The 26189-nt window shown below is 39.4% G+C and overlaps 1 protein-coding gene across 1 annotated transcript in view; it reads left to right on the top strand.

The window, feature by feature from the left end:
- Positions 1 to 992: 992 nt before the first annotated feature.
- The window catches only part of RET (ret proto-oncogene), a 51927-nt gene continuing 26730 nt past the window's right edge, over positions 993 to 26189 (top strand). Inside the window, exons 1-7 of the mRNA XM_058029353.1 lie at positions 993 to 1098; positions 15869 to 16114; positions 17691 to 17984; positions 18445 to 18686; positions 19745 to 19946; positions 20404 to 20603; positions 24820 to 25078. Of these exons, the coding sequence (XP_057885336.1) occupies positions 993 to 1098; positions 15869 to 16114; positions 17691 to 17984; positions 18445 to 18686; positions 19745 to 19946; positions 20404 to 20603; positions 24820 to 25078 (1549 nt within the window). The remainder of the gene's footprint in view (positions 1099 to 15868; positions 16115 to 17690; positions 17985 to 18444; positions 18687 to 19744; positions 19947 to 20403; positions 20604 to 24819; positions 25079 to 26189) is intronic.

Here is a 26189-nt window from a genome sequence, read left to right as displayed (position 1 = left end):
CAGTCAACTCCTGAAGTGCTCTGGGAATTCATCCTTAGACATTTGCTGGAAACTGCTACCTGAAGGTGAGAAAGGTGTGAGGTAGCTGTGTAGACTGATATTTGAACAGCCTGTAGGTGCACTTTGCCTTATTCAGTCTCTGCCTCTCAAGGTCTGATGTCCTCTCTGGTGGAGTTCATTTTTGATGAGCAACTACTTTAGTTGTTGAAACATGGTGGAGAAGTCTTTTTCCATTATATCCAAATGATGGTTTCTATTGTTTGTGCTAAAAATGTCTTTTACTAGTTGTGGCCACCCAGTTGTTGAATGTGCTTAACCTTGGTTTACTAGCTTCCAGTATTTTGTTTTGGATGGTTTTCTTTATGTGTTTGACATAAAAGCACATTCATAGATTTTTTTCAGTGCAGCTGTTTGGTTAAATGTGTTTCCTCCATGTGTGATTTTGTAGGTATCCAAATGCACTGTAGAGGATTTGGGTGTTTTGTCTATTGTTTGAAGTATAAGAGCTGTAGTTTGTTCATCGGGAGCATGAGGTTCAGAGTTGCAGATTAACCAGCTGCACTGCCTGCATTCATGTGGTCACAACCTTCCAAATTTACCCCATCATGAAAGGAAGAATTAATTATACTCCTAATTGACTGTTTCCTTGGATATAAGCAGGAAGGAACTGCTAGGAGGCAAAGTGATTAATCAGTTAAGCTAGTTACATCAATCAAATGTGTGAGAAAGTTCATCATCCCAAAGGCAGAGTAAAGTAATGCCAAAATACAAAAGCCATCAGCTCTTTCATTGGGGTTTTGCTGTGTTTCTTTTGTCAGTTTTCCGAGGAATTGCAAAAAAAAAAAGAATAAATAAAAACACATGGTGATTGACCCAGTCTGCTTGACAATCTGTCTGGATTATGGTGGAAGAGGTAATGCAGCAATCTGTTCTCTTATCAGACATTGCATGTAGTCCTCATTAAAAGACCTTAGCATACGTTTTTCGTGCAGATGGACAAGTCACGCGTGTCTCCCAAACAAATAACTCGGTGCCACTATCTCACAAATCCTGTCAGTTGTTGTGCCAGTGAGATGGAGTCTCTTGGTTGCAGCCTTGGTGAGGCACTACCCACAGAGCCTGATCTAGTGAAAGCCTAAAGCTTTAACTCACAGTTGACAGTGCTTCAGAGTGTTCTCCCTGTGTCCCCTGGCTGCCAGCTCTTCCTGTCCTGGGGAACATGTGGCACCTTGAGGGCAAGTGAAAAAATTCTGGAAAATCCCTTAGAAGCATTATCATCCTCAAATGAGGATATTTTGAATAATTGTAATTGACTGGATTGTAAACAGCAGCTTTTAAAGAACATTTAAGCCTTGCTTGCTTTGGCTGACAGCCTCTGTCGGAGGGGAAGGGACAAGGAATGGGAGCCACTCATCTCCTTTGCTCTGGAGAGCTTTTGGACAGGTGAGGCCCCACGGACTGACTTGTCTGTACATCCTTCCTTCTGGGCACAGTTGGTTTAAGCCCAGCTTGCTCCTTTAGTCACACACAGTTCCACAGTGGGAGGGAGACACATCTGAGATAATGGGGTTGGAGAGAAGGAGGCCAAATGTGGGTGAGAACAGCTTCTGCTGGCCTTGCCAATAAATCAGAGGTTGTGGCATGGAGGTCCCCGAGCCTCAAGGCACGAGCTCAGTGCAGACCTTTTTTTCAGGAGCCACTTGTGTGCTTATACAGCCACATGAACTGTATTTCCAGGACTGGAAACTTCATTGGCATGCATTATTTTAGGAGACAATCCAGTTTCACTCACTTTTCTCTGTCTGTGCCTAGAAGCTGATAAATAGAAGGCTTTTGGTTTGCCTGAGCTCTGGAGGGCTGTGGGTACCAATTGTGTGATGATTGAAGGAAACCTTGGGAAACAGCTGTGCAGGAGGTTAGGAGGGCTATGAAACTCTGAGAACAAACAGGCTTCTATAAGTTAACACTGGAAAAACTCAGTACAATTCTGTAAGGTCTACTGGAAGTAGCAATGTATTCAGATATAAAATTTGTACACAATATCCTATCTAGAAGAAGAGCATATGAGCATTTATATTGTACAATTCTTGATTGTCCAAAAGATTTCAAGTTTGTGTGTGTGTCTGTATTACTACTTTCATTAGGTTTTCACAGATCTGTATTTTGTTTATAAATGAGCATATGCTAGTACATAGTGTAGTTTGTGCATAACCAATATGAAACTTAAGTGTTGATATGTAAATTGTTTAAATCAGAAGAGAAACATGAGCATTATTAATCTTGTTCTTGCATTGTTTCTGTATTTGAAACATTGGACTTTGTAATGAACATATGCTGAATCTTAGCTAACAACTTTATTTATGAATGAGCTTGCTAGGGTAAATTAATTGTTTTAGAAAACAAGGTGTCCTCTGTATTTAAGAAGAGACACATTTAATCCAAACTGCTCCAGAAAAAAACATGATTACTGGTTAAAGAAACTATTTGAATTTTTCTTTTGCCATTATAATTATGGTCTAGGCAGTGCAGTTTTTATTAGCATATATATTTATTGTGCGGATTCTATGCATATTGATTTTGTTTGCTTTTATAAATATCGAATCCATAGCAACTTTTTAATGCAGCTGCTTTTAATCTTTTATCATTGTGCTAAATCCTTGGCAGATGGCTCTTATTTTGTAAAAGGAAACATTTCTAGGAAAGTCAACTTCCACTTGTGTACTGCTTGATTTTCTTGAATCAAAGGTGATGTGTATGAAGTGCTATTGTGACTGCAAATGTCTCAGTGTGATCAAAATGTCTTTTGGCTGGTATACTTCTGGGCTTGGCATAAAAAAGGGGTTATAGGATAGGTGGGTTTAGGTGGTGTTGCTTGAGTAGGAGAGTTGGACCACATGATCACCACAGGTCCCTGCCAACCTCAAGCATTCTGTGACTCTGTGGTATCTTGTTTTTAAGAAATCTATAGCACAAGACAACTATTTCTAATCAAATACCATTTTTTGGGTCTTATAAATTTTCCTTTAGATGTGGAAGAGGTACTGGTAACTGTATAGGCTTGAGAGATGGCCAGGGTGTCTCAAAAATGAACTAGCCTCCCATGATTAGGGTAGTGCTGGGGAAATGGAAATGCTGTCTGCAGGTGAGCAGGTGAATCCAGTTTACAATGGATGCAGGACACAGAGCCTTGGGGGCTGCCCAGTCTATTCTGGACTTCAGCCTCACAAGCCCAGAGGCCTGATGTATAACTCTACTCCCTGTCTCCTGCTCCAGAAGAGAGTTATATTTTGCTCGTACAGCTCTATAAGTGGATTTGCTCTGCCTTTTTTCAGAGAAAAGTGGATTAAACCCATAATGAATAAATCTAATTTTAAAATTACATTGTTGATCTTCACTGCAGCAACATGTGAGATCCTTTCTGAGGTTTGCCAATCAAATGTGCAAAGACAAAACAAAATAATATATCTGCAGCTAGGCATTCCTGTTTGCAGAGTAAGAGCAATGTGATCTTTGTAAAAAGTCGCATTTCAGCAAAAATTGGGTCAGCCAGAAAGCTTTGAGTAGGTCCACAAAGTCTTTGTGGCATCCAATAAATAATAGTGGGCTTAATGATATATAGACTGACTGACTCCACTGGGCTTTTTGGTAAAGTAGCATTCATTCAAATGGATGGGGATCATTGAAAAATTACCATTGATGTGCTGCATTAATTTTGGTTTGAAAGAGAATATTGCCCAACCTTAAAAACAAAATATTGCTGAATTAAAGCTACAGAAAACCACATTAAACTCTTAGAATAGTGTTAATTGTCCGAATACTATTTTGAACCTGAATTCTAGACAAGAAGCTTAAAACAGCATTCATCATTACCCAGGGAATTGTAGCTGAGTCTTTTAAATATGTTTTCCTTAGCATAAGTTCTTCAAATGTAGCACTTTCTCATTCTTTTTGACTAAACATTTTTATGCAGTAGTCCCCAAGCATGCACCTTTCTCTCCTTAGGTGTAACCCATACTCTCACACATTTTTGTTGCTGTGGGTATGATAAAATTTGTCTTCTTATCCTGTCAGCAAGTATTTGCAGAATGTTGCCTTGTAGTCAAAGCTGGTGAAGTCTTAGAGGGTTCTTGACCTCAGGAAGTTTGGGTGAGGCAGTGATTGTATTAAAAATAGGTATTTTTGTGAGATGTGCTTGCAGCTGTCAGTTGTTCTGAGCCTGTAGCCTGGTGCAGGCTCAGCACTGCTTAGGCAGTAGCATGAGCTGCTGTTGAGGAGCATGAACCAGGTTTTAGCACATGGTTTGTGTGCTCTGGATGTGAGCTCTCTGGGGAGAGCTGGAGCGCTGCACGTCCAGGTGCTCCTTGTGAGTGTGGGCAGGCTTGGCTCCGTGGTGCCAGCTGTGCTATCACAGAGCTGGTAGGGCTGGAAGGGACCTCTGGCCATCATCCAGTCCCACCCTCCTGCCAGGGCAGGGTCACCTGGAGCAGGTGGCACAGGGACATGTCCAGGTGGGTTTGGAATCTCTCCAGAGTGGGAGGCTCCATGATGCCCCTGGACTGCCTCTTCCTGTGCTCAGTGGAAAGGAACTAGGGAATAGTCACTGGGAACAGCATTGCCTTCAAAATGATTCATGTAAGCCCAAAGCAAGAATCTTCTCTTTCCTTGAAACCAGTGTTTATTAAATTGATAATTGCTTTAAATTAGAGAAATATGGAAAGGAATGACATTTATTTTCCTTCGACTGCTTTCATCTCTGCCAGCCGGTGTGTGGGAACTCCCAGGGAGGGCCAGCAGAACTTGTCAATGTTCGTTCCAGAGCAGAGCAATTCGAAAGCCACAAAATACTTTTAAGCAAGTCTGTCCTCACTTTTCTCACACTGAAGTCTGGTTAGCAAAGTGAACAGTTGCCCAGTGGATTTTACTGTGCTCAGAAAAATATTAGCACATCAGCAAAAGAAATGTGCGCCAAAAATATAAAAACATACACCTGTGGTTGGGTAATCGTCTGGGAGGTGGCTTTAATGCTCATCAGGGGACCTCTGTGACCCAAAGGTTGATTTATACCCTGAACCTTTTATTCTGTAGCCTGAAACTATTCCCAAAATTTCCTAGGTAAACTGGCATGGTTGTGGTGTGCGTTTTGCATCATATCTGTAGTGGTAGAGTCTAAAAGCAATGTGGATCCATGCTGAAACTGAAACTGAGTTTTTGAATATAAAGATTTACACAGATAATGTTTTGTTATGGACTTTTAATTATATTATAGAGATCATGCTACATTTCCTTCTTCTCTTTCTCAATTTTTCTAATTGCACCAGCAAGCTTGAACTTCAATCTGAAATTTCCTAAGCGAGCTCTTTTTAATCCCATGTGGCATGAGAAGCCCAGTTTAGTCCAGCAGGTTGTTTTTTGTTTTTTCCATTTCTTGTCTTTTTGTTACACTGACTTCACAAATTCTAGGAACATTTAGCTTCAGCCTTGAGTCCTGAACCTGTTGACAGAGGAGATTTATGAAAGGAAGAGTCAGCTTTTCTGTGAGCATATTCATGGTAGCTGTGGCATTGAAAGAAATCTGGAAGTTGTAAAGATTTGTATATTGTCATCTCTTTTTGGCATGAAACACAAGTGTCATTAATGATAAAATGAGAATAGGTAAGTGTATGCTGTAAACTTAAGCTTTGTTAAGTTTTTATGATAAAAAGCATCAAGCCAGGCAGCTTTTTATTCCTCATGCAGGGAAACTCTTTCATGAGAAGCATTCACAGAAAAGTCAACGCATTTGAGTCACATACAATGACTAAAACCCAGCTTGGTTCATTGATGACAATGTTTCTGGTGTGTGTGTGGGGTGTTTAAGGCAGAAGTAAAGAAAGGCACTTCCTAATGGACTCACCCAAGTTTTAAATTTGCATTTCTGTGGTATTCAGTTGAAATCTGAACTTGTGTTTTCATTATATGTTACAGTCTACTAGCCTGTGAATATTGCTGCCTTGATCAGGAAAGAGGGGAAGCAGAGGAAATGAGGTTTTTTACTGACACTTAAATTTAAAACATGAGCTCTTGATGAAATAGTGCAACAAGCACCTTTGCAGAGGAGTTGTAAAATCAAAAGGCCTTGATAAAGTGTACATGGAGATGCTGTGCTGTACCAAGCCCTGATTACTACTTTGTGACAGGAGAAGCCACTGGAGGTGTTTTCAGCTCATGAACAGAGCAGAAAGCGTCAGTTTCACCATCTGTGAAAAATGAAAATGTATAAACTTTGTATTTCAATATTCTTTTTGGGTTGGGCTGCCCAGGAGCTAATAGCTGAAGGATGGTAGCCCTTCCTTTGACTCTGGGTCTGTCACTTACAGTTTGTTTGTACATCAAAAATGTGTAATCACAATGACTGCTCTGGTAGTGTGAGTTCAGAATAAATGTCAGCATCAAGGACTATCTGTGTTTATCAGTGCAAGCCTGGACTTGGTGCAGACCTTGATGTAGAAGAAATAGCTAATAATTAAAGACAGTGAGAAGTTACCTGACAGAGAAGCTGCAGCCTAGCAGCATTAGCAAAATCTTCATCAAAAGTGACTGTATGAATCAGAGATACAAAGAATTCTCTTCTGTTGGCAGTGGAGGGTGTAAACATGGGGCAAAGTTTTAGCTGTTACATTAAAAATGTTTGTAAAGTAAAAAAGGCATTGAAGTAGTTATGAAATATATTTGACAAATTCAGTCTTTAATAATCAGATGAGGATTGTTTTGTGCATGCACTCGCTTGGCAGCCTGTGGTGGTTTGGCATGCCCTCTAGCAAGAGACTGGGCTGGAACCCAGAAATTCACTTAAAGGAAAATAAGGCTCTTGTAAAGTCCTGTAAAGGCCTCTGCTATTCCAGATTTTCCTGCAGCTTTTACTGTTGTTTCTGTTAGACTTCTCTAGCTCATTCCTGTCCTTGTCAGCGCTGCCATGTAGTTCGTGACTGTCTCAGAGGCAGTAGAGAAGAACTGTCTGGAACAGGCAGCAGTGCCCAGCACATATCATTAGTGGTCTGTCGGCCCCTTTCCAAGCCTTGTCAATACAATTCTGCCCTTCTGCTGACAACATTTATGCTTTAAGACAACAGCATAATGAGTAGCTACTGTGTGGTAATGACTGAAAGTCCCCAAAGGAAAAATTCTCTTTTATTAAACAGGGATGTACATAGTTGGGCTAGTGGGGGTTCTTATCATCATCATCTTCTTCTTCTTCTTCTTCTTCATCTTCTTTTTTTTTAATTCAATGATGGCAGGTGTAATATAGATTATTATGAAACTATTTTAGAAGCAGTCTTCCTTGTAAGAGCACTTGAGAAAATGTATTTGCCAGAGTGGCTGAAGGAATTAGAAATTCAAGTGAAGGTGAATTCTTAACAGTATTTTAGTTCTTATATGTATATGCATTAGAATAAGATAATAAAGTATTAAAAAGTAATAACAGCATAAGAGCTTATGTTCTGCATTTGATTTCACATAAAAAATAGTAATCTTAACCTAAAATATAGTGATTAAACCTGAATGTTCTGTTAATTCAAGACAAAACTAAATAAATCAATAAACAAATAAGCTTGCAGTTACAGTGAGATTTCACTTCCTGGACTGAAAATTTGAACTGTAGGCTCATAGCTCCCTTGAGTGTTTGGAAAGAGAATAGCAGCTCTTAATAACAGAGCACTTTGCAGTGAGGGGTGGACGTTCATGTCATTACCATTTTTCTGGCAACTTTTCAACCACCAGCAGCAAAAGTTTTCATTGATTGCCTCCTGCTGTAAGGCAGTAATTATACTGCTCTGTGTCTCTTTCATGAGCTGCAGGAATTGGAGAAAATAAGGGAAGCTAGAGATATTAGCTATGGATAAAACGCAATTCAGGCTGAGCTATTTCCTATTTTACTGCATGGGGTCAAGCAGGCTAATTTTTACACATCTGCACTAAATATAGAAAATAGGTTTCCAGTGCAATGGTGGAGAATCCAAGGTAAAAATTCGACCCAGATGCTGTAAAGTCATCCACACTCTAGAAAACGAGAAGTTATTGCATGCAACTTTTCTCTGAAAATCAGACTCCTCTCGCCACAATACAGGTGCAGGGTCACTGGTGTTGATCAAGAACAATTAAACATTGTGCAATTATCCCAAATTGGTCCTGTTACATTTGGCAGAGGTTCTGTTCATTGTTGCAGTGATGCTGAGGGAAAAGAAGCCATTTGTGAGAAATATTGGTACTTATTTCACCTGAGCATGTTCCCTCTCTGAAGGTGGCTTAGGCAGAGGAAGTGGATGGAGGTGTTTGTGAACTGCACTGAGCTGTCAGAAAGTGATCCCTTATGTTTGACTTCATCTGTTTATAATTGACAGGAAGACTTGTGTTCATTTTGGTGATGCAGAACCAAGTGCAGCTGGAGGAAGAGAAATGGGGAAATTTGAGCTTAAGTAGTAATGGAATGCAGGAGTTTGTGCATATACAAATCTTTGTCATAAATCAACAGGTTTTAAATCAATTGGTTTGCATTCCTTTTCATGACTTGGGATTGTGAAAATGTAGTACTTTATTAAGGAATCAGCACAGTGATCTTGATCTGTATCTTAATGTAGGAAATGTTTTTTGAGGCTGATATCCTTTTAACTAAGATAATTAATTTAAACTTGTCTTTGCCTTTAAGGATCTTCTCATCTTATCAAGTATGCTGAACAATTTCTGCAGATAAGTGTCCTGTGATTTATGTTTTTATGAAACAAATCTATTTGGTTGTCAGTACTTTGTTCTCCAAATTGCTGCTGTAATGTTTATCCTCTGTGTGAGCTCAGCACTGTTAGAGTAAAGACATGTGAAAGCTAATTAAAGTATAACAAGGATTTAGAGCACTTGTATGTCACTCCATTATTATTTGAGGATTGTATGGTTTTGATGCAAGTAGTGTGTCAGTTTTAGCACAGAACAGTGAGACACATGTCCCTGCTCTTCTTTCTCTAGCTTCTCATTATAGCAGTGTTTACATACACATAATACATAAATACATTCTAGAAGGCACATGAGATCATACACAGAGTAAATTAATTCTATTAAGTATTCATTAATACAGTTTGTCCTGCAGTACAATTATTTCCTTGTCTTACAATTCAGCTCAGTACTCCTACAGAGCAAAATTACATCCAGGTACTCTCCAACAATTAGGCCATATTTTAAAGAAATATTCAATCACACAAATAAGGAGAAGTGGCAGAATCAGGATCTGAAGAGTTTTCAGAAACCCCTGTAATCTCTCACAAGAAACTTTCCATGCATATTAATTTCTACAATGGATAGTTTAAGTTCTACTAACACTGGTATTTAGAACAATGAAGCATCAAAATTTGTCCTTTGCTAAAGTAATAAAAAACCCCAAAACAAACAACAAGTTGTAAGAACGCAAGAGGAAGGAAGCTTCTAGACTTTGTGGCACTTAAAGAGGAATTTTCTCAAACTTACTTAGAGGTACAGCCTCTGGAAGGAAAGTGTAGGCACAGGTTTGACCTCAGTCTGAACTCACAAGTGAAGCTTCTGTAGAGGTACTGTCCTGTTCTCTGGTAGATCCTGAGCTGCACGGATTTTCCAGTGTTGAATTGAGACACAAATGAGAATCTTGGCAATTGTCACAAATCCGAATTAATTTATTTTTGAAAAATTTAGGCTCTGTCTTTGATCTTGACATTTTTTATATTTTGTTCAATATGCCTGACGTAGGAAACAAACTTTGTTTTTGTCAGATCCATCTTTTTGCTTCACAATGTGTCTTATTTTCCTATACCAGAAAATCTTTCTTGTTTTGCTGACTACCAGAATATTTAATACTTTATCTAAATATATATTTGTATCTTATATATGTTCTATAATACTATATTTAATATAATATCTGATATAATATTTTTAATTAATTTCTGTATTTTCAGTCTAAAATTCAGGGTAATTTTCTGTATGAGTGTGGGAATCTGGTGAGGAAAATCACAGGAGAGGCAATTAAGTTAAAGCAGAGCAGTTGAACAGGTCTGGAGTATATTCCAGTTAAGGACTGTTTCTGCTTACCATCACTTCATATGGACCTGTTTTCCCTGGAGGTACTGTGTTCTGTAAAGCACGTGTATTTCACTGAGGCTGCTGGTATTGAAATTTATTTTGTTGTTCTCCAACAATTGTGCTACATGTAAATGTACACAACAGGTGACATTGAGCAATTATGCAGCTCCATAAGTTTGACTACAACCACTGTAAGAAAATTCTGGTATGAATCCCTACAGTGATCTTTCCCCAATCCACTCTAACCTGGGCTCCAGAGGGGAAACTTTGTGAAAAAAAGGAAAAAAATTCATTTTCACTTGAATACAGTTTCTTATGGTCTTGGGTTCATACCACATCTGTTACAATTTCTGTAGTGATCAGCTTAAAAATGACACATCTAAAAGTAAATAACATCATGCTGCTGAGCTGTGTAAGTGGCTTTCTAGTGAATTAGGAGGATGCCACTTGTTCTCTGGCACTGCTGCAGTGACTCTGAAACCCATCAGGAGTTACAGACCGGCAGGAGCGCTGCAGCCTCAACAGCTGGTGGCAGAATTTGGCTGAAGTTTTTTGTATAAAACCAGGAGAAGTTTTGTGACTTGTGCTTGTGCAGGAGGCAGTGTGCCCTGCGTGGTGCCTGGGAGCCTGGCTCTCCCTGAGCCTGGCTGGGCGGGCACTGAAGGCAGCTCAGGGTTCCGGTGCCACCACTGCTGTGTCCCCAGCTGGCACAGGTGACCATTGAATCCAAAGTAGTGTTTCCATACTGCTTTTCTGTCAGGTGACAGTGTTTTTCCTAAATCACGGACTTTTTGGTTCATGAGGGCAAGTTTATCTCCTAATTGTGTAGAGACTAGAAGGGAATTAAGTGGGCAAGTCCTTTAATTTAAAATAGTAAAGTGTATTACTGGCCTTGTTCTCTGATGAGTCGAACATTAGGTATATTAACATTAGTAATGGAACATAATGGCTACTTGTCAGAAGTAAAGATAATTATTTCAGGAACACAAAACTAAGCTTGACAGATAATTGCCTGTTGAAATCTGATGCTGTGCAACAAATGGAAGATTATTAACAACAGACTCCCATGTTCATCTGTTATATCATTAAATCCTGTATGTTACATTGGCAGGGTTATCATTGCATTGAAAGCATCTCCCTCTTCTTGGAGATGCATGTCAATTGCGGATTAAAGATTCTGATTGCCTGGGGCTGTGCTGTTTTAAATAAATTGTTTTGTTTTCCTCCAAAAAGTTGAGAAGCTCTGCATAACTTTTGTCAGGTGTAGGTTATATAGGTGTATACTACTTGCTGAAGGAAAAACAACCACCATTTCCATTTTGCTGATTATTTTTTTCTTTTTAAAAAGCCACACTGGTTGTATTGTTTATAAATGCGTATTCATCCAGCAGGCACCTTGAGATCTGTGAAGATTTTCATTTACTGGACAAAAGTGTACCAACAGGAAGTAGTGAAAAGAAGTTTGAAGGTTACAGACACTCAGGCTGGAGAGTGAGTTTTCATTACATCAGTAATGAAACCTAAAATAGCTTCAGTGGGTAATGTTATATTTCAACCATTTGATTTTTTTAAAATCAAGAGTAAACTTTTTGTTCAAATGCCTAGTGTAACCTAAAACAAGCAATGGTCCTTCAAACTTTGAAGCTTGACTGTGAACTTCATAAGACATCTGCTAGTTCAAAACTGTTTGTTTGAAGTCTGTAGTTGTACCTTGACAGATGGTTACAGGAATTGTTTGGGAGAATGCCTTACAGTCAAGTCCTCTTCTATATCGGATAAAAATTTCCTGCTCCTTCATTTTGTGACTCAAATGTTAAACTGTGTTTTCTTTCATCAAGGTTGATATTAAGAATGTAATGCTGCTGTAGTCACTCTAATAGTTTTCATCAAGTGCTGCCCCCCATGTCTTGTCATGCTACTCAAGACAATAGTGGCAAGCAGAAAAAACATTAAAAACAACTTAAGTTTTGTAGAGCAAATTGTGTTCAGAAAAAAATCAATTTGTATCAAAAAAGGCATTATTTACCTAATCATTCATGACTGGAAAAAAGCCTCATGAAAAATTGCCTTATTTCAAAAGGCAATCATGAAGGCTTCAAAGTACATATAATCTCATTTCTCTACTCTCATTTTACCTGCTTTCTCTCCCTGCACTGGAAAACTGCTGTCATAACTGTATCTATTTCCTGTAGGAGCTATTAGTTAGTAGCATTACATCCGCTTAAACGTGATCACTTTTCTCTTCTGTGTGTTACTGATATGCTGTTATTATCCCATAATATTGCTCATCCATCAGAGCTTGCCATGTTTCCTGTGCTGATTGTAGTATGGAGAGCTGAAGTGTCCTCTAAAAAAATGTTCAGAGATGCCAGAATATGTTAATGATTCTGTGATGCTACATAGCTACAACCTTCTTGTGGTGCGTTTCAAGATTGCAACGCAAAATTTTTCTCTGCTTTTAATTCCTAAGCAAAAGCACTTTAACCATCAGTTTTGAATGTAACCATCTCAACTCCTCTTTATTTAAATGGCAGATTCATTAAAAACTCCATCTGGCTTCCATAGGAAGCTTACACGAGTCCTTGGAAGTGGATTTTTTTTTTTTTTCAGGACACAAGGAACTGTGGCCAGGATTAGAACCTCTTCCTCCTGCACCATATTGCCAGATGGCAAGTTTATTGAATCTGGTTTTAACTCACTAGGGCTTAAAGGAATGAACACACCTCTGAGAAGTGGGTGCTACATTTCTACTTCAAAGGTCTCCTTTGAAATTAGCCTCCAAAGATTTATATGCAGAGAGTGGTTGTGACCTGGGCAGTCTGTTGCATATCTCTTATCTCTTTCATTGCTGAGTCAGAGTGACACAAACCACTTTACAAAATCCCAGTAATTTCACAACACTGAGTGAATCTTGCTGCATGGCTTAATTAAATTTTTATATAAATTAATATATTTATGTGTATAATTATTTGTTTTGCAGTATTGTAAAGACTCTTCAATTCAAGTACTTGTTTTCTAAGTAAAATATGAAAATTTGACATATTCACTGGCGTCACATAAAACTACCCTTGGATATTGTCCTCAGTTTGGAAGTCTGCTTTGTACTAAAAACTAACACTTTCAATTGGCAGAATTTAGTTTGATCAGTTTTAGGGTTGAATTGAGTAGAAAAAGAGCGTGTGTCTATTTAAATCTCTTACAGCAGCTTTTTCAAATTTCTTGAAGTGGCTTTGAAACTTGTGAAATACATTTCCAGCTAATTAATGTGTAAATGCTAAATTATTTTATGGAGGGATCTTCCTCTCTTCAAAATACAAAGCATTATTTTGCATTTCTGTTATTTACAGAGAAATCAGATTTTTTATATTACAGGATTTTTGCCCTTTCTTTCTGACAATGGAGAAGACCCCTCCTGTGAACTGATGCCAAAGAACTTCAGAGTCTGCAGCATCAATATTAGCCTTTTCTTTCAGATGCAGAGCAGTGGGGATGCTGACTCTGCTGAGATGTAGTTGTGTGCCAGGTTTCAGGCATTCAAGTGGCCATGTCTGTCATAATTATTTATGTGCTTGGTTGAACATGACTGTACCTGCGTGCAGTGTGAGCCCTCATTTGTAGAGCAAAGCATATAAAGATTATCACACTTGTTTAAGATAAGGAAGCAATTAATTGCAAATCAAAATACTCCATTTTTCTCCCTTTTCACTTCCCATGATACGCATTGATATTGTTTATGTATACTCTGTATAGCTCCTTCTGCTGGAGGTGATTTCGTGTCTTTGCAGTGGTGCTGGTTCTTGTACTGCACACAGGACTGTTCACCCCAGTCTTGGAAATAACAGCCACTGTTCTGTAAGCCTCATTTGTATGCATTTGTGAGTTGAAAGTAACTTTTTAGTCTTGAGTCATGAATTTCCAGTGTTGAATTTTTTGTGAAGAAATTCCGTTGTTTTAAAATCAAGTTTTTACAAAAATACCTCAAGGGGGTCTATTTACTAGCACTGGGACTGGGCTTTGTATTTGTATATCACCTTGTTTCTCTTGTTACTGAACCCATTTGTTAGGAGTTCTAGCAGCAAATATTCCCCAGGTTTTCGTGCACTACAAAAAAGACATAGGGACTGAAAAAAATATTTGTAATTTATTACAAATATTCAGGAATCTTACTTACAAAGAAGAGAGGGTGATAGCGCCAGAATCAAAAGTAATAATTTTTTTTTCTGGACAGAAAATGACAAGAGTTAATGCTTTCCTAACACTGTCAAAAATACTCTGGTGGGGTTCTCTTTGAATTAATTCCTCTGGAACGAATTCACCTACCATATTACTTTAACTTTTTATTCATATATTGCAAAATATGTAGAAAAAAAAGAATGGGCCTCTGAAAACCTGATGGATGTAGTTGCATCCAGGAATACAGATGATGTCTGAATCATTGCAAAGTACAATGGTTTCTGTGGTATTTCTAAATGAAATTAGAGGTCTCTTGTTTACAGTTTGTTTGTGGTGCACTCCATTCAGTAGAACAGTGTATGGATCCAATACTAATGCAGAATAAATATGTGCTACAGCCTGAAGCTATTTTGAAGATGATTTTATATTCCTAGTTTTACTTCTGCATTGCCATCATTTCCAGTTGTATCTGGCTTGATTTAAGCTGAGAGAGCTTTGTATTAGTAACATATGGAGGTTGTTATTGTTTACATTTGTTCAGCAGATGTGTGAGCTTTTTATATGCCTGACTCCTTATCAGTTGGATGAAGTGACACATAATTCTGCAGTATTCAAGTATTCAGGCTGGATGAGAGCGAGCACTGACTGTCAGTGCATGTGAAATCCAGGAGTGACAATTCCAGTGTTTCAGTCTGTGAGCATCACTTTGTCCCCTCCTTGCAAATCGGGCGTTCCCCTGTGACCACATCTGCAAGAAGGGAAATTGGAAGGGAAGCACTGCAAACAGGTAGAGAGGCCATTGCACAGTGACCTGGTGAGGTGAGATCAGCTGAAGAAACCAGCACCAAGGGGCAGTTGTTCCCCACTAAATGTCAGTGCCTTCAGTGCCAGGGTGGGAAATGACCAGGTCAGTCACAGTCATTGTACTAAAAAAGAAACGTGCATTTCCCTTCTCCCTCACTTCTCAGCTTTCCCATCTGTCATGTTTAAAATACTTAAAACACTTACAGTATTTTTTAAACTATTTTCAGTATTATTTTAAACCATTTTCTGTACCAAAGCTATCATGCTGGCCTGTTTAGAAAGGGGGGGAGCCAAAAAGGGGTTTTGTGTAACTTCAGGAAAAGTGTGAAAGCCATTGATAAATTTTTGTGTTTTCTGTCAACAGAGAACATGTTTAAAGGCTTTTAAAGTGTGTGATTTCATCTAAGGGGTTTTTTTTTCCCTTCTTTGAATATCATCTGTGAGCTGATGCCATTACAACTAAGAGCACCAGATTGGAACTTAAATAAAATTTGGCAAGCAGAGCTTCCTTAAATCTTCATCTTAAACTGAGCCTCGTCTACAGCAAACGAGTTTTGCTTTCAAAAGCCGTTAATTTTGTAATTGAACATAAACAATAGGCCATATTTTTGGTGGTTGTGTCCTTGGCCTCAGTGAAGTAAAACTGTACTTACTTACACCAGATGAGGATCTGCCTTTTTCCACATTTTTTTTAATGCTCCTTTACTTCTTAGAGAATGAAACCTTTGTTTCTTTGGAAACACATCTATTAAGAAAACAACAGTGCCACAATCATTTAACTGTGCCTGCCTCTTCTCTGGTGTGCCTTCCTTTGCAGTGGCCTTGGGTCTCTACTTCCCCAGGAAGGACTACTTGGAGAATGTCTACCTTGACCAGGCGGCGGGAACGCCGCTGCTGCGCATCCATGCCCTGAGACATTCGCGTGAGGAAGTGGCCCACTTTCATCTGTGCCACAAAGCTCCTCGAACAAGACCACAAGAAAATAATTGGTTCCAAATCAGGGAAGAAACGGGACTTCTCTACCTCAGCAAAAGCCTGGATAGAGAGGACTTTAACATGCTGTGTAAGTATGAGAAAACCAGCTTTTCTTCTTGAGGTGCATGTTCTTAAAGAAAAATACATTCAGACAATGAGATCTCTCCATTGAAAGATGAGCGTCAAATTTGAAAAAAAACACATCTGACCTTTTAAAATGAGGAACCAGACCCAGTGAAATCCACAGCAGTATGCCATAGCAGATGCTGACCTGGGACAGATCCTGTTGCTCACACTGGGAACTCCAGTAGGACAGTGGGACACTTGAATTACTGGAAATATTTTTTCTGCATTTCACAGCTGCATAGTCACAGCTTTACACTGAAATTTTCAATTTGTTCATCTGCTGATGAAAGTTAAACCAGTTCCATTGTGTTAGGGATTCCAAGACACATGCTGTGAGAGTGGTTCAGATTCTTACGTTAAATGATCCTTGAATTCTGGTGACTTGGATTCACAAATTACGATTGCATGTAACACCAAAGAGCTCTTAGAAGAAATGGTTAATTGTACCTCTCCCCTCTCTTGATATTTGGTTTTGTTAGAGAAGCTTACTGTTGAACTAAAAAAATTCATTATCTCAGATGTTTTTTCTCTTCTTTTATGCTCTGGCACTAAATTGGTTTTGGTGATTGTGATCTATGAGGAAATTAGTTATCATTAGATGGTGGAGGAGGAAATGGATGAGGAGTTAATGGCATACCACTTTGATCAGTTGCAGAAATTTTACTGTTGAAGAGAGTCTGTAGTAACTGTCTTCAGTTTATAAGATCCATATATCAACACTACCTTCAGACTTAGGTGCCTTGATGTTGAAATTTTCAACTTCAGACACTTAATGCTTTATTTTTGAAGTGCTGAGTGTTTGATATTTCATCCATTTTTGGTACTTGGCATTCATGTATATCAAATATTTGTGCTGAACAAAGGAGGAACAGCTACTTAACACCCGAGAGCCTTGTTTTGTTCATACAGATCAAAGTGACCTAGAACTTCTTTTCAAGTGAGTTAGATCTATTACAGAGATATTACTGTGCTGTCTGTAGTCAAGGGAATCAAAACAAGGCTTGAGGATGTATTAGCAGATGCCACAGGTTTGTTTTAACTTTGATTTTGTCTTTTTTCCACCTCTTCATATTTGAAAACGATGAAGCAATCTGTTCTCTGAACCTAGACAATTTGGTCCATACTTTTGGAATGCTGTGACTGAAGTGTTAGTCCTGATAAGGATTTGTCCTATCTGTTGCCATCTCATGCATTATTTTTCCTGTTTCCACCCTGCTCTGCTCTAGTCTCTTCAAAAAGCAGTCTTATCAAAGAGTTGATTACTGCCAGTGATGTGTTTTTATGTCAGTGTCTTACAGACAGAATGCTGATACTGGTTTTGAGATTCTATAATGCAAAATTGGTGCCAAGCCCTGTAGTTTTAGGCTTATTTGGATTATTAAGGTATAAGGTCTTCCCACCAGCATCTGGCATATTGAAGAGTTGCTTTGCCACATAATAGGATTTATGCAATAATGGACTAGGGTAGCATATAGGGAAAAGAAATGTTGGCTTGTCTTCTGTAAAATAATTCTTAAGGTGATTTCTTCCTCCTGAAGCTGTAGGAAATGGGATGCAATTGGCCAAGGTGGTGCTGTATGTCTTCCTTTCATCCCACCCTTTCCAAGAGAAGGAATGTGACTCTGCTGCACGCACCACAGTTCTCCTCACTTTGATCAATGCTACTGCACCAGCTTGCAGTTCCCTGACAGCAAGGCAGCTTTGCTTCACAGAAATGGATCTCTCCTTTCACATCGAGGAGAATAAACCACCTGGTACATTTCATCAGCTCCGGTTACCCTCAGTTCATCATCGGTGTCAGAATCTCAGCATTTCCTACAAATTGCTTGCAGGTAAAACTGGATCTCTCACGTACTAGCAATAGATTCAAACAGCTGCACTGTTAAAAGATCTCTTTTGTAGTAGACCATCTAGATTTGATTCTATAAAGGAAGTTCCTGTACAAACCTAAACTGAGCCTGAAGATTTTGCCTTTGAGATACATAGAGGAAATGGGAAGGAGGACTGTCCCCTTCCCTAAAGAAAAGATCAATTTTAGAACTTTTTATCTGCTAAAAGTAGACTGAGAATAATCCTGAGCTTTAAATTGTGCTGCTTCTAAACTGTAGAATCTTCCCATACATTCTGTGCTTTCTCCCTACTCTAATATAACCACACAGCTTCCTTCTGTTTCACTTCTGAATCTTTTATTGTGCAGTCATGCTGTCCAAATGACTTTAGTGAACTGCAGCAAAGTATCAAAGCCATCAGAGCCGTGTGCAGTAAGTGATTGTGGCTGTGTGTGTTTTGCAGAGGAGGGAGTTCCCTTTCGGTACAACGAGAACACCACCAGCGTGCGGGTGACGCAGCGCCTGGACCGGGAGGAGAGGGAGCGATACGAGTTCATTGCCAAGTGCACCGTCAGAGAGGGGCTCAGGGAAATGCAGGTGGAGGTGCCGTTCCTGGTGAACGTGTTAGATGAAGATGACTCTCCTCCCTTCCTTCCCAACGGCACTGACACTGCAGATGCTGTTGTGGAGTTCAACAGGAAGGAGGTAATGTTGGTCATGTTCTCCTTTACCTAGTCCCTGAAGTATGGGCACAACAGTGGGAGGCAGGACTCCTGGGAAGCATAATGTTCTGCCTGGATACTGGATCTTGGCAACAAGCCCCTCACCATACCATGCTCTGCAGATCTGTGATTGTAAAATGCTGTTTGTAGGATTCCTTTGCTCCAAGTTATGTCTTACTCAGATCCCGAAGGAAGAGGAGTTTGGGTTAGTGATGAAAGAGTGTGAAGAAATTTGAGCAGTTTCCAAGATTGGGATGGACATTTGCTGAGTCTGGGGTCAGGATCACTGTGGGTATCTCCATACAGCTCTGCTCTATTTGTTATATTTGTTACAGGGTTGCTTCTCTCAGGGGATTAAAATTGTGTTGTTAGAGTAAGTGTTATGTGCGTGCCTGTCCCATACATGCAAATCTGTGTAATGTATCAGGACTATATTCAGAACATTTATTAGGATGCTGTAGAAGTAGTGGCTGACTTCTACAGACAAACCACTGCACCTGTGAAGTTTCCAGGCTGTTAATGGCGAGCTCCAGGATCTTGTTTTAATGGTGTTCTCCCATTTTTCCCTTTCTATGCCAAGCTGATCTTTCAAGAGGTCTGAATCCCTTGGTGTCTTTGATGCCCCTGTACACACACAGCCCTTGCTTCAGTAGAGAAGTACACATGTGAGCTCTTCAGAGGAGCAATGACCCTTTTTAAGTTAATGGTATAGAGAAGACTTTTTGTGGGGGGGGGACATAAATGATGTGTGTTTCATGAGAGAGCTTCTGTTTCCTGACAACAAGATGTCTTGCTAGTCAATTTTCCCTTCAAAGTACATTTTGATCATATTTGTGTCTGGAAGGGATAAAGACTGATTTTAGGAGTTTGCTGCCATCTCCTGACTAGAACAAGTCTTGACAAGACACTTACGAATACATTTGCCTGGGTTTCTGTGAAAGTTGTGAGGTGTTATTTGACCAGTATTTCAATCTCCAAACCAGTTATCAGAAGAAGAAAGCTTCAGGTCCTTCAGCAGTGCCATTTATTGTTTCCTACCAGGGCACTGTTCTTTCCACGCTGACTGTGTATGATGCAGACACCACACCTATTTATCCCCTTCAAAGCAGCAGAAAGAAATACACAGGAACCATCATTACTGAGGACCCCTGGATAAGTGAAACATTTCGTGTAGAGCACATCTTTGATGAAATCCACTTCAGCCCAAATGGCAGCCAAGTGAGGGGAACTCGGCACGAGTACAGTAAGGACTCTTTCTTCAAATAAAGGACAAGTTTCTTTTTAGTAGATGACCAATAATTCTTGAATTTTTATGAGCGTTTTGTAAGTATTGAGCCTAAGAAAGCTGAGAAATTTCATGTAAATAAAACATTGAGTTTTAAATATGTACTGAAAAAATGGAGCTTGTGCATCTCTGCAGTAGGGAGTGTATGGGATGATGATGTATAAACTGATAAGCAAGAGGTTTTGATTGTAGGATTCTTGGCTTCGTAGGTAGAAGGGAAGAAGGCCTCCCAAACATCTTAAATGACAGAGAGCTTAAGAACATATTTCATATTTAAGTTGCCTTCTGTTTCCTATTAGGAAACTTGGATGTGTGTAATTAAATTTGGTGCATCTATTTTTGTTGGGCTTGCAATATTAAAAGATGCATTTGCAGATAATGTGGGTTGCTAATAGATGAATCTTTTCCTTCACAGAACTGGTACTGAATAAAAGCATTCCAGTCACAGAGCATCGTTCCTTCCAGCTGGATGTTTTGGTGAATGACACAGAATTCCACGGCCCAGAAAGATCGGTGATGCTCCATTTCAATGTCTCCATCCTCCCTGTCAGCATTCAGTTTTCAAACATAACTTACCAGTTCACAGTGAACAGAAATGCTGAACGTTTTGCACAAGTAAGAACCATGTTAATTATTCATCCCCTTTCTGATGGAGCTTAGGAGCTGGATCACTGGGGCCAGATGTGTTACAGCCCTCGTTGGTTTTACCTGTTTTAAGCAGAATCACTGAAAAATGTGTTATCATTGTGATTGTTGCTGGATGTAGAAAGTAGCAGGTAGGCTGGGCACTACCTCTCCTACCATGTAATAACAGAGGATGTAATAACTTCCACACATGGAAGTACTGATGGAGAGAAATATAAGATGTTGTGGACAGGAGGACTTGTGACCATGAGTGGCTTAGGCATAAATAACTGCAACAATGTCAAGGGCAAAAAAAAGAAATTAGTCTAGCTATTGGAGTCTCAGTATATTAATGGCTTCTCTTTAGGTAATGGCTAGTTAGTAATTCATGTGTTTCCTGATTTAACCCTTGTTTTAGCTTAATCACCCCCATTGCCATTAATAATGCTTTCCAGAGACACTTTCTAGCAGGTTGATGTTAGTCAGGTGAAAATTACAATGTGATTCCTATGAAACATTGTTCAATGCAGCTAATATTATGAAAGTGAATATTAAAAACATCAGTGATGAACCCTTTTGTGTCTGCAAGGGCTGGAAAGCATGCCTTGTAAGTATTGTAACAGAGAGGAGGACTGAGATTAAAATATGGTCATCCCAATTGCAGAGAAAACCAACTCATTAGAAGAATTTTAAGCAAGAATTAAGTTTTATTAATCTTCAGGCCTCTGGCTAATTTTAAAAAGAAAGTAAAAGAGAAGCTAGATATATTGCATGTTATTATATCTAATCTGATGAAATGTGTTGCAGCTTGATAACTCTTCAGAGTACAGAACAGACTTTACTCTGACAAGGGACATTTTGTCCATAGTCTGCACTGAATATCCTAAATAAGCAAAAGGTACCAAGTGTGCTCCACTACAAAAGCTAGTCCATTATGACATTTCATGATGCCTTGTGGCTGCAGTTTTTCAATTTGCAGTCAGTTTAGAAACTTCAGAGGATAGTCTGTTCTTTTTGTGCAGATCAAATTATTTCTGATGTTAGGTTTGAGACTTCTGTAGCACCAGGCTGTGAAAGCTTTACCCTTGCCTGTTGCCTGGGGATGGGGTGAAACCTGGGTTTCCCCCTAAAAGGAATAATAGCACAGGTATGTAAGATACTCATGCAAGTCTAACTCTTGCATCTAGAGCTCTTGTGTTTGTGTCACAACATGACTGCAATTGAAACGGATGTGGACACTTGCCTGTTAGGTGTGTATGAATTTAGATTAATGAATTGGTTGGGTTGTTTTCTGTATGCATATTTTTATATATAGGTGTATGCATACAATATTATTGTGAATGAATGAATTCCTGATTAATTTGGACAACCATGGTTATCTGTGCATACCCTAGATTGCTTGATCACTTCCGTTTTAAAATCTGAGCGTATGTGGATGTTTTTAGTTTTAGGGTGCAAAGCCAAAAAAAGCCAGTTGAATTTTAAAGCTACTGGTGTGGAATATTGTCATGAGAGTCAAACATGTGAAAAGGAATTTTAGGATCTTTGAAAACAGTGGCATTTCACACTAATTGTGCAGTTTCACTGGGTGGCAGTAGTAGCAGGGGAAACTGTTGCTGGCAAGAGCTCCAAGTTTCTGGGAGGAGATCTTTTTTGTTGTGCTGCCTAAACACAAATTCACAAAGAGATTTTGTTCTGATTCTTGAGCAGCAAAGTGCAAAACTCATCCTGGCTCTGGAGGTGGTGTTCTCAGTTAGTTAAAGTGTCATCCACTTACTTGTGAAACTGGATTTGAATTTACAGTGTGCTCAGCTTGGAGCACAAGTCAGTGTAAGCAGCTTAGTCCCCAGCACTTCACATTATTAAGGTTGGCTGCATAATTAGCCTTGATGTGCCAGAGTAGTCAGGGAAAGTACTGGGCCAAATCAATATGAAGGCTGAACTGTCTCCTGCCCTAAGGAAAATGCAGGAGCGTGAAGAAATTATTAACTGCTGGGCTGATGCCATTTGTCTATTTGAGCAGCTAAATGAATTGAATAACAGAAGCATGGCCTGACAGTGCAGGCTTGCCCAGTGGCATTTAACTTATCAAAGGACTTAAAGCTCTATTGACATTTACTGAGACAAATGATGAATAACATTGGCTGAGATTTTAGAGAGGTTATATATGTCCAAATGTTCCTGGAATTCAGTGAAGAGGAACAGTATCATTATCCAGACTTTATTAAACATTGGAACTTGAAAGATGGATTTTTCTGTTCTTTTTTCTAATAATGGTATTTTTATGTTAACCATTGAGAGTCCTGCAAATTTGTAGGTTCCTCCCCTGTAAGCTGATGTTAAACCTGACTACCCTTTACCCTCATTACTTGTTTTTTCACCTTTGTGAGAAGGGGGAAGTAGCTGTTTTTACTTTTTTCCTCTGGAGTTGTGCTCTGCTGCACCTGAGAGCTGAGCTGGCTCCAGAACTTGCGGAGCAGAGCGAAGTTACGAGGTCGGGCTTTCCTCGGCGGAATTAGGCAAAAAGAGAGAGTCCATTTTTCTCATAGAAATTTCTTGAGGGAGGCCTTTATAGCTTCTTCTCTAATTATATGGAGAAAGCAAAACTGGCCAATGTGCTATTCTAAGGAATAAACTGGCTGATCTGCTCTTCAGATTTTATTGGGTCATCTGAATTTACAGGGTCTTCTCCAACCCCGCTGAAGTAAATTACTGTAATGAAAAAGGTGCCTGGAAAGAGCAGTTGTGACAGAGTGGGCAGAAAGGGCAGTTCAGTGTGATCTGTGCAAAGGTTGATGTCTGGATCATCAGTGTGTTCTCCTCCTGCAAGGAGCACCATCTGAGCAGTAGCAGAGCCCTGCCAGTTGCAGTGCGGCACCAAAGCGGCGCTGACGTGCTTCTGGAAGGGACGTGTCTAGACCTTGTGTCTAGACAGAGTTTATGAACAGTGGAAATCTTGTCATCTTCTTCCTGCCAGTCCCAGCATGTTGGGCAGAGGAGACAGCCAGAAAGAAATGTCCTTGCTTTTGATGGCTTTAATAGTCTTTCTGTGTTATCCTGCCACCTAAAATCCTGACAGGAATGGTGCCAAATGACCCATCAGTGATGTGAATGGCAAAAAGTTAGATGAAGTGGGATTATCCTATTAACAAAGTATGCCTCTAGAATTGCAAAGGCTTCTTCTCTGACCTTAAATAGTCCAGGTTCATGGGAAGAGGTCATAGTACACAAAAACATCTTTGTTTTATAACATTCTTTAGTAAGAATGCTGGAACCAAGATGTACAGATACGCTTTTACCAGCAGTGGTGTTTCTTGAAAACATTTCTTAACTGCAGCATTTGAAAATAATCCATCACCAAGTTCCTTTCAATAACACCCCGCCCTTCACATTGTGGTTTTTCCCTGCAAAGAAAGGCAATGCCTCTGGGCCTGATCGAAATCCCACTCTTGTAAATGGAAAAACCAAAGTGAGCTTTGGATCAGTTCCTGTAGGAGCTGGACAGGAGATGGGGCTTTGCATTCCTGTGCTTCTTAGATGATGTGTTTTAGACCGAGGAGTGTTCTAGCCTAGATACTCTGGCACACAGAAGTTTAAATATGGCAAACCAACATCTTTTCATTTTTAGATTAAAATATTTTAGAATTGAAAATGGGAAACAATGAGGTTCTTATTCCTTTTAAGGCCTTCAGAGAGCTCTTCTGGCCAGAAACTTTTTGACTCTAATACTATAAAAATTATGTAATAGCAATTTCTGTGTTACTTGAAGAGAGTCTCAGCTTTGTTCATGCTGAGCCCTTTGATTTCTCAAGGATGACAAAGTTTATTCAGTGGTCAGCCTGAGACAGAACAGAGATTGAACTCAGAATTTCCCAAATCTCGGGGTCTTGTTCCCACTGAACACTACTGCCCATCAGCAGTAGGCACCAAATACCACTGAGTCTGTGTCAAGGCTTTTTGCATTTTCACTGCTAGTCTGAAGACAACAGTTAATGCTTTATGTCTCGTTTTTACTGAGGATAAATCACATTTAAAGCATTTACATACTGCAATTGTAGGAAAATAACAAATCTGTAAACCCCAAATAAACACTGAATTTGGCAAGGTGTAGTATGCTCCATTTTATTTCAGATATTTTTGAGAATAAATATTTTTTGTGAAGAGTTTTGTTCCTGTCTGTGATTTCTTTGTTGGTGTTTGAGCTTAGGTGGGAAAGATCTGCGTTGAAAACTGCATGAAGTTCCGTGGTGTAAACATCACCTACAAGTTGCTGTCCCCCAACTCGAGCTGCCATCTTGTCAGCATTCTGCAAGGCCGAGAGGACAAATTTGGGAGCCTGTATGTGAGCAATTCCTCAGTGCTGCACAGACCTGAGTGCAAGGAAATCCAGTACACTGTGCAAGCCACTGACAAGCAGAGCAGGAAACACACCAAAACCCTCCTCACTGTTGTCCTGGAGGGGACTCGTAAGTACCCCTGTCAGAGCTGTTGATTTATTAGCAAGTGTTACTGGTGTGAGGTGGTGCATTAGCAGGGTGACCTGTAAAATGATGGCATTAACAATGAAAATGAGTCTGAGCTACAAGATAATGGATCACAGAGTTTGGATTTTGAATTTTGATTTGTGCCTTCCTGTAGTAACTATTTGTTTGAAGAACTAATGTGCAGAAAGGTGAGATATTGTATGCAATTCATAATATTCATAATGACCTTTGATTAAGAAGAATCTTTAGTGTGTATGTGTGTGTCTATGTGTGACCTTTATTTTGTATTTCACATATTCCTGTGGAAGAAGAAAAAAGGTCTATAGGTATATGTGTGTGTATCTATCTATTTGAAGAAAGAACTATATGGCCTAAGTATGTTTGTTCTCTGATTTTTCTCCTCCCTTCTCTACAATTTTTTAATAGTTTTCTTAGTATTCATGTAGCAGTCACACTGAATTCAAGTTCTTAAGGACAGTGTGATGACTGACCCTTACGGGGAAGGAAATTAAAAACATCCTGTAACACCCACAGAGGAGGATTTCATTGGAAACAAACTCATTTCTCTGCAAACTATATTGCATTTTATGCAAAACCATACAATTGTACCTAATCAACACCTCTGTTACATTTTATCAGTTCAGAACTCCTATGTCAAGAGCAAATGGTTTGAAGAAAAAGAAACAAAAAGCCTGCAGTGGATTTTTGTTTTTGTACGAGCCTCATATTGTCTGAAAACACATATTTCTAGCTGGTGCTCTTTGGGTTACTACTGTGTTAGCCCAAGAACTAAGTATTTCCCCCTAATTCAACATTCTGTATGAAGCTGTAGGTATTTGTGCTCCCCATTCTTCTTTTATCAGTATGTTTGCACAAATCTATAGTTCTAGGCAGTGACAGTGTGCTGTCAAGCAGACATAACCATGCCTTCATGAGCTTGCTGTTCATCTTGTATTTCACAGAGAAGGAGCACCTGGGCTTTTCTTGAATTGTTCACTAAGTTTACTGATAATTGGGTCAGTCAGTTTTCAGTCTTTCACTGCTTTGTTCATCTGTCTTTCCTTCCTATCTATCCCTAAAAACAGACTTCCTC

This window comes from Melospiza georgiana, chromosome 8, assembly GCF_028018845.1.
Source record: "Melospiza georgiana isolate bMelGeo1 chromosome 8, bMelGeo1.pri, whole genome shotgun sequence".
NCBI classification, from domain to species: domain Eukaryota; kingdom Metazoa; phylum Chordata; class Aves; order Passeriformes; family Passerellidae; genus Melospiza; species Melospiza georgiana.
The sequence above is the reverse complement of the archived record's forward strand: the minus strand, read 5'-3'. Positions and strand labels throughout refer to the sequence as shown.